Below are 9179 nucleotides of genomic sequence, written 5' to 3'. Positions count from 1 at the left end.
GCGCCGGCAGCGCCCGGGCGGTCGCGCTGCGCTCTCATTGGCCGAGCAGCGAGCGCGGCCGCTTGCTCTCCTCGTTTTCCCCGCCCCCGAGGGCTGGAGCGCTTGATGATTGGGCGGCGCGTTTACCCTCGCGGCCACTGATTGGCTGCCGGCGGGGCTGCCCTCCTGAGGGAGTTCGAGCGAGGCGGGAAGCGGTGGAGGGAGCGGAGCGGCTGGTGGGCGAGCGGCGGCGGGGGAGCTCGGCCCCGGCCCCGGCTACCGGCCTCGGTCTGCGGCACCAGAGCCGGAGGAGCGGCCCCGGTGCCTCGGGTAACGGCGCGAGAGGCCGCGGCTGCGCTGGGCCTCCTGTGGGAGCCGGCGTCCCCTCAGCTCCGGGCTCGGCCTTCCCGCCTACAGCAAGGCCTGTCTTCCCCGGGGCCTGCGCTTCGCTCTGTCCTTTCCTTACCGGCTTTCATCCGCCACCATGTCGGTCAATCCCATGGCCTACGAAGCGCAGTTCTTTGGCTTCACCCCCCAGACGTGCATGCTGCGCGTCTACATCGCGTTCCAGGACTACCTCTTTGAAATGATGCTGGTGGTTGAGAGCGTAATCCTGAAGAAGCTGGACGGGTTTCCCGACTGTAAAATCAGCCCCTTCCAAATCCGGAAAAGCACGGAGAAATTTCTTCTCTTCATGAAGGAGCATTTTGATAAACTCTTCAGTAAAATGGAAGAAGTGCTTCTGCAGCTGGTGTTAAACATCCCTAAGAACGTGCTCCTTCCCGAGGACAAGGTCCACGAGCAGTACCCCTACAGCAAAGAACAGTTCCAGGCGCTTCAGGATGAGATCCGCCAGCTGCAGCAGCAGTACAGGGCTGAGGCGTCTGCTGGGCAGGCACTGCGTGCAGAACTGGAAGAACAGAAGGCTGTTCGGGCTGAGCTTGAGAAGATTTTGCAATGGTTTGATGGGCTTGAGAATATCTGTAGGGAGCATGGGACCAGCAACTTCAAAGAAAGCTTTGCGTTCTTGACACAGAATTCGAAGAAACTGCAAGATGTGCTGAAAGATGTTGAAGAGAAAAGCAAAAAAATAAAGAAGCATGATCAGTTATTGTAATGGGAATTGTGAAAAGGCAACAAAAATCATTTAGATGGCTTGCTTAAAATGATAGGGGCTTATCTTTCCAGAAGCATTTCCCCTAATCCCTTACTCCTCTCATCCTGCCAGGATCTAGGCTAAAAGCTGTCGAACTGTGTCAGTTTGCACCTATTGAGCACCTCCCTAGGGAAGCAGGGGGAGACAAAAGCCTGTAAAATGTAACTGAAAGTAGTGATTGGGAATAAATTTTGGGTTGGATAACGTTGGCTGTGAAGGCACCTTCCTGACTTTATGAACGTTAACTTTGAACATAACATAGCATTTGTTTATTTTAAGGATTATTTATTAAAAAAAAAAAAAAAAGTCTAAGTAAGACCTGTAAGAACGTGTGAGTGCGTTTCCAGCCTGATACCAGTTCAGGTAACAAGAGTGGATGTTTTTGTCAGTGAGGACATCGGGACTTCGTACCACTTTCCCGAAGGAGCTGTGTTGCACCGGCAGCGTCTTGTTACGGCTAAGGTGCCCTTCGCTGTGTTTTAAAAGCCAACAGCTAGGAAGCGCATAGAGAAGAGCGAGACAGTGACTCTGTTGTCAAGGCTCTGATGAGAAGGAGATCTGTTTGCATCAATACTGAATTTCAACCCAGTTTCTGACATTTCAGGGTTACTTACCACTCCACATACGTTTGCAAAGAGGTAGCTTGTGTTTTCTTTAAGCAAGGACAGCGTGCTGCTCCATAGACCGAAGATATAGAAGACTGGAGGAACTGAGCAACTCGATCACTTTGTCCTACTTCAGCTTATGTTGCTTTATATATATTTTTTGGTTTGTTTGTTTTTATTTTTGTTGTCCAGTGTCTTTCTTCCACTAAATAGCAAAGTTCATTTTATTCATGTTTAATCAGATTTTCCTGTAAAAATGTTGTGAATGATACGCTTGAGTTCTTTGAAGTCACTTAATTAAGCTTATTCTATCTGTACTTGATTCAAAATACATTACAGTCTGTGTGCATCTTTCCGTTGACCTCAGCAGGTCTTGAATCTCATGTACAGATGTATCATGAAATATCAATACTAATTTCTACTTTACTAGCTTAGATGTTTGAAAGACATTAAACTTGTGAATAATTTAGAAGTTACTGGAATAAAAAAGTGTATTAAAAGCATAAAATACACTTTGCAATTCTTTCTTCCCCGACTTCTGAAGACTTCATACAGAATCAGCTTGGTAAAACCAGTATCTTTAAACATATATTGCCTTGATGCGTGGCTGGAGCCCTGTGAGACTCGGTGGCCACTCTTGAAATCCTCACAGAGGAAATTAATTTCTGACTTTGAGCTCTAGAGTTCTGTAGTGAATGTTAGCCTGTGCGGAGGCTAGAGTTCCGAGGAGGAACAAGTCGTGAATCGGGTAAAAATTAACTTGCTTGTTTAGAAAACAACTTAGTGACTTAAAAGTTATCTAGTATTCTCTAACCTGAAGTTTGAAGAGTAGAAAAACGTGATTAATACAATGTCCGCTGTAGATAATCTTACCGGGAAAGCGTGTCTTCATTTTATACCATTACCATCAGTTTTGTGACCACTAGTCTGTAAATTGAATGCAAATATGTAGATATTGTTTCATTTAGTGCTAAATTGTAAAGAATAGCATTTGAAAAATCTACTAAGAAATAAGGGTGATGATAGGTTGAACCCAAAGAGCCCATGAACGTTTCCCCAAGAGAAGAACTACGAGCAAGAATGTGACAAAGGGGGACGAAACAATCCATTGCTGCCTGCTCTTCAGGGCACAGTTCAGCATAATTGCCGTCCAAATCTCGTAATGTCATGATAGATTCGTTGAAGTCCTCACAATTATTGGTGTCACCTTGTATTAGAAATAAAGAGGAGGAGAAAGAGGTGTGAAAGATAGTACTGACGTATCTGAAACCTTTTACTTTCTGCCTGCAATCCTGGATAAAGGCATTGCTGTACTCGGAGGGGGAACGTCCCGACCGTGAAGGTCCTCGCGTGTATTCATGCCGCGCTTCAGCATCTGCACAGTTCAGGTCTGCGTCGCTGTGGAGTGCTTTGGCGTGTAGGCACTGGGGGATGAAAGGGTGACCTGACTCCTGTTGAATTAGATCTTTTAAGGTATTTCCTCCCGAAAAAGGGGCGGGGGTTTTTTGGTGAATGAATAAATCCTTAATATGAACACATGAGACAGCCATTTACAGCTACTAGAGATTCTCAACGGGAGATTTTTTTACACTGAACACTTTGTCGAGGCTTCTGTTCAGCCGCGATTAAATGCTGGTGGTCTGATGACAAAACCGTTTAGCTGAAATAAAACATATGGAGAAGAGCAGATCTGTGGGGGAAAAAGAAGAAGGAACTTTGCCATGACCCCTCTGGAGGCTTCTGAAATTCAACTGCTATTAAAACCCTGCAACTTCATTTTTGTTCATGAAATCACTTTTAAGAATAAAAGTCTTTAACTGCGGGAGTGGGGGGGGTGTGGGATCCACGGAGAAGGGGGTTGCCAAATATCCTTCCCAGAGAGTAATAAAAAGTCTCACCAGGAGATCCAGCGTATTTCAGTGACGTAGGTGGCAGCAGTATTTTGAAGAACAATTGTTTTGTGAGAGGGAATAATGCTATTTTTTAAAATGCTTACCTATGAAATTCAAATAAGCATTAAAAGTCCTTTTTTAAGAACCTTTTCAATAAAACGGTGAATGAAATGAATACCCACAGGAGTTTTAGCGGAGGGAGGGTAACGCTGATGGGAGCTCACCTGGCCTAACGCCAGCGTTATGGTATGAAACTGAAAATACCGTCACAGGGCGAAATGAGCCCCAACGAAGCAAAATCCCTGAGCCCCATCCCTGACAGCGGGGCAGGAGCCCACCCTGAGCTCCCCGAGACCCCGAAATGCCAGCACAGCAGGGCTGCGCCGCCGGGCAGGAGACGCTTTGGCGGCAGAGGGCACCAGGAGACCGGCCCAAGGCTTCGCGGGCAGAAACCGCTGGTTTATTTTCCCCCCTCTCCGTAACCTTCCTGTGCTCCAAGAGTTATCGTGTCTCCTCACATAAATCAGTTGTTTTACCCTTAATGAGTAGGAGACACTTTGGGCATTACGTGCCATGAGGGAGCACGCACGTGTTTGCAGAAAGCTGGATCAGGACGTACCGAGTTTATACACCCTAATGCTGTATTTTCCTTTAAAGAGGAATTATTCTTATTTTCGCTCATTTGTCCTCAGACCTCTGCACTTTCTCCTCTCCCGACCAGGCAGCTTGCGCAGCGCCGAGGTCTTCTCCAGTACATCCTTCACGATTGGAGCTGTGGGCAAGCGGAGAGCATCAGTACTGGGCATGATGGTTGTACTGGGATTCGCCTGGACATTGCAATCGCTACACAACGCTTGTGTTGTGATTTCTGTATATTGCTGTATCACGCTGCTAAAGCAAAATCCCCTGTAATATCAAATCGGTAAACATCTCAAATAAGTAAATCTGCTATTAAACATTCAGCCCTCCTGGTGCGGATATCTGACAGACCCGCTCAGGGAGCACTGGGCTCTGGCAGGGCCGTACCCGCACCGGCCTCGCGCCCTCCTGCGAACGCCCCTTCCTACCTGCTCCCAAAAATGATGTCCTGTCACGTCCGCTCCCACCATTCGAGGCATCATAACGAAATATTTTAAAATAAATTATTTCCTGATGCTCCGGAGAACGGTGCAGGAGACGCCTTTGGCCGGCACCTGCCACCCTCGGGCAACAAGCCTGGGAGCTGCCGCCACACTTTGCCGCTGCGCTTTGCAAAAGCTCGTTAGGCAGCTGCCTGCAAACACCCTGCTCCGCTCCGGGCTGCCGCTGCCCCAATCCCTAATTGCCAGGGCAGCTCCCAGAGCCTGGGCAATCCCTCCCGATTAACCTCAGACACTCACGCAGCGTTACGGCATCCGGCGAAGGCCACAGGGTTTTCTTTCCAGCTTCACTTGCTGCTGCGGCAACTCATCCTTCAGCTGCTGCTTCTGACCGTACCGGAGGGGCATTCCCAACCCCGAATCGTGCTCACGTATTTGTGGGGTCCCTCGAGGTCCAGACGCTGGTGAGCAGCTCGATGTACCCCGACTCCATCCTCAGTGGCCTCTCTGTCCGTCCTTGTCCCGCTCTCCACGGGCTCCCATCCCTTGCGGAGGCTGATTCTGCGCGTCGGAGCAGCGACGGCCACGGCACGTGTCCCATCGGTGACAGCGGTACGGGTACAAGGCAGGCAGAGACGGGATGGCACCAAGCTGCTGCAGGAGTGGGACCTGGGACTGGCTTTTAAAGAAAGGGGAGAACTTCCGCGTGGTTGATTTTAATGCTCATTTTCTCTAAATGATTGCACGGAGCTGGAAGATTCAGAGCCCCAGGCTGGGAGCAAGGGACTTTATAAGACCCAATGTAAAAAATATAACCAGCTGTTATAAAACATTACCAAAAGCCTTTTGTAGGGGGAAAACAGCCTTGCTGTAGTGCGCTTGGTCCAATAAACATGCCAGCAGCAGAGCTGAGGTCTAAGGGGAATGAAGCCAGTGGTTTTCTTACCAGGATAACACACACTCCTGGTCTGGAGACGCGGGAGCCCCGAGGCTCGTCGGGGCCGAGGACATCCCAGCAGCCGGATATGCCATCGGGATGGGGAAAGGCTTCGAGCCCCGCTGTGGCTACCGGGACTATCAGGTTCTCAGCAAAACTCACCCCAGGGAATAAAAAGCACTCACGGGCTGCGGGGAGGACGTGCAGCTGGATTTGCAGCCCCCGCGCATGGAGGAGGGGGTCAGGTGCAGTGGGGAAGGAGCCGGCACCATGTCCCAGGGGTGGTGGTGTCCCCAAAATGCCCTGCAAACGCCTGGGAGTTCAGTTCCCAATGCAATGGGAAAAAATAAAATAAATAAAATTAAGAAATTTTTGGCCAGCATTCACAGCTAATTCGAGTGCTTGGGGCCAGGAGCTGCAGCCCTCCCTGACCTATACTCTGCATGACGGTGTAATTAACAGCCGTTAATAAACCCACACCTGGCAAAATGCCAGCCTGGGGCCAGGGGGGGTTACCATGTGCTTCCTCATTAAAAGCTTTAATTACAGGCAGGAAACGCCGGTGGCAGCCACACACTTTAATTGCTTCACCTCAAGCTGGCGGCGGGTCAGCTCGCTCCCTCGCTGGCAATCCCACGGTGGCTGGGGGCTGCCATCCCCGTCCCCGTCCCCGTCCCCATCCCGCAGCAGGGCTGAAGGGACCAACGGAGCAGAGAGGAGATGCTCACGTGACGCCATCCCATTATAAGGATGAAAAAAAAACCCCTATTATGCCAAAAAATTGTCTTTCACAGGGATTTTGGCTGGCCCAGACTAAGCAAGAGCATCCCCCTTCCCGAAACAGCCCTGAGAAACCTCGTCTGCCAAAAAAAAAGATAGAGATCGACAGGCAGGGAGGCAGACGGGCGCTGCGAGGCACCACGGCTGATGTGAGTTATCCCGGCTGGTGTGCGTGGCGGCTCTCCCCTAATGTGTTTGCACATCACGCATCGTAAAATCGGATGGGAGCGAAAGCACGGAGTGCCTCGGTGGGATTTACGGCAAGCTGCCCTGGTGCTGCCCCCCCCTGCACCCCAGCCCCCGCGTTAAAATAAACGGGGCACAGAAAATGGGCATTCAGATCACATTAGTGGCAAAACGTTGCTTTACTCAAGCGAAGAAACTCGGTCAGGGCTTGATGCTGGCATCTCCTGGCCGTCTTTGCTAGACCTCCCCGGAAATTGCTTGAGAAAAGAACATGGTAAACAGCTTTTTCCTACTCAAGGAGATGAAAAGACAAATCCTGGAAATGTTTGGCAACAAAGGGATCGCTTTCATATGTAAGATTTCCCCTCCCCACCCCCCAATTAAACCATAGGAAAGAGGAAGCGTGATTAAACAGCCTTTGCCGGCGGAAAGCCTTGGAGGCGGCTGTGCAGCTTGGTGTGGAGCAGCACGGATAACGATAAAGGGTGAAGTTTCTAACGGGGTTACTCCCGGTTGGGGCTGTGTCTTCTGAGGGCTGATGACTCCCCCTTCACTGGGGACAGGAAAAAACATGTCCCTTGCACAGCCTGGCACAGCTTTGGGTGCTTCCCCAGCCGTTCATCTTGCCTCCACGTCCATCCTACCAACGCCGCAGTTAGTTTGAAGTGGCAGTCGTGGCTCTCAGGGCCAAACCTGGCACGACAAAATGTGATTGAGAGGTTGGTTTAGCTCCACCTTGGCTGTAACTAAGGACTCAGGCTTTTGTTTTAAAACCACCACCCGTTTGTAGCCGGACTGTGCCCAAAGCCCGGGCAGCAACTGCTTACCAGCACCCAAACCTGCAGCTTGTAAGGACACGCACCAGCATCTATTATCAGACCCAGCAGAAACGTCTTCCCATCTTTTGTTGGAAATCATCATGGGAAATTTCATTTCAGCCTGAAGAGAAAAAATAATAATAATAAACTAAGCAAACGAACTAGAGAAATAACGTCAAGGCAAGATTGAGCCTTTTGAGCTCATTTCCCTGTATGGATCCTGCCAGCCGGCGATGGCACAAAACCAGACGCTTTGGACCCGATGGTCCCACGCCTGTGACCCCTCTGCTTGGTGCCCTCGCACCCGCCAGCAGCTCTGATTATTTTTGTCCCCTTGTCCCCGGCAGCTCCCCTACCAGGCGCTTCACTGCATGCCCTCTGCCTGGGCGCCCGTGGCTCCCGTACGCCTGCTTCTGGGGATTTATTACCTCTCATTTCCCCATAGAAAGGAAATTCTCCCACTGCTTTACCTCACTTATCCCTCCTGGGCTGTTATTACTCCTACTTACACAACTCGGAATATTATTCCCTCCTGTCACCTTAATTTCTAATAATTAGTATTTGGTGTAACGCTACAGCAGAAGTCAGCTCTTAATGAATATTATAATAAGCACTAAATTATAATTTACTGCTCGAGAATTCCATTTTGAAACGCAGCCCATTTAAAAGAAAACGAGGGGGAGCAGCTTTCAAGCCACTTACCTGGCTGGTTCAAACCCCAAATCGAGTCCCCAGCGAGATCCTAAAATGACCACAAACCCTGGGGGCATTTACTGGCCTGGGACACGTCACCGACCACGTCTCGGGGCTGGATGCACGATGACGTGACCCACCAAGGTGGGACCAGGACACTGCATCCCCGGGGAACAAGCAATTATGTGACTGCAATACTTTATTTACTCCCTGACAAAATGCTGGGATATCAATCCACCCGGCATGGGAGTGGGCGATAGCATTAATCCAGCAAAAGTTCTTGTGCATTAACGAGTCCTCGACGTCCCCATTTGGACACCCGAGCCCCTGCTGGTCCCTCTTACGGAGCGGTTTTCCTTCCTTTCGTGGCAGTGGTTGCAGCGGGTTCAGCCCCGTTGCTGTGGCACTGGGGCACATCTGGGCATGTTTTTCTGAGCTTATCACACAAATCGCCTCTCCGATAGCACAAAGCAACGCGGTACCTTCCTTTTACCTGCTAAGGCTCGGCTGGTCGGGATCGCTGCAGCCCTGAATGACCTGGCCCCAAAGGGGGTTTCAGCTCTTTGGTCACTAACTTGGCGTTGGTGTGCCAGAAACAAGCTAGGAAACCCAACTGGAGGGAAAAAAAAAGGAGAATAAAAATTTAAAGCGATGTTCAGTGGCTGCCTTGAGCCCGCGGGAGCTGGTGATGGAGCTTGTCCCCTCCTTTCCAGCGCCAAGTCAGCCCACGCCCCTTGCAGCCACCGAGCCCTGGCCATTTCTGCCGTGATTTTGGGAGAGCCGCAGCCGCCCGTCCTCATTGCCAACCCGGAGAGGACCATTCCCTTCACAAAAATGCAAAGACTGGGCTTGTTAAGAAGAAACATCCCCAGGTGAAAAATAAAGCTACATGGCTTATAAAATTCAAGCAAAACCCCGCTCTGTTTTAATTGGGGCTGCACCTAAGAGATCGTAACCGCTACAGCCTTCGTGACAAGTAACAGGGCCACAAAGTGCTTTTTGCTCAGTGTTTGCAAAATAAATAGCAGGTTTTTGTCTTAGTGTGGTTTGCTGG

At 50.1% G+C, this 9179-nt stretch overlaps 1 protein-coding gene across 1 annotated transcript; it reads left to right on the top strand.

Annotated features, from left to right (window-relative positions):
• Window positions 1-343: 343 nt before the first annotated feature.
• On the top strand, window positions 344-2277 carry MIS12 (MIS12 kinetochore complex component). The gene has a single exon (XM_050909028.1). It carries the CDS (start codon window positions 464-466, stop codon window positions 1094-1096), a length of 633 nt encoding a protein of 210 aa, XP_050764985.1. The 5' UTR covers window positions 344-463; the 3' UTR covers window positions 1097-2277.
• The last annotated feature ends 6902 nt before the right edge of the window (window positions 2278-9179 follow it).

Source organism: Gymnogyps californianus, chromosome 20, assembly GCF_018139145.2.
Source record: "Gymnogyps californianus isolate 813 chromosome 20, ASM1813914v2, whole genome shotgun sequence".
NCBI classification, from domain to species: domain Eukaryota; kingdom Metazoa; phylum Chordata; class Aves; order Accipitriformes; family Cathartidae; genus Gymnogyps; species Gymnogyps californianus.
The sequence above is the reverse complement of the archived record's forward strand: the minus strand, read 5'-3'. Positions and strand labels throughout refer to the sequence as shown.

Excerpts from the sequence above, each read along its gene's own strand:
- MIS12 (XM_050909028.1), top strand. The coding sequence starts at position 464 with ATGTCGGTCAATCCCATGGCCTACGAAGCGCAGTTCTTTGGCTTCACC.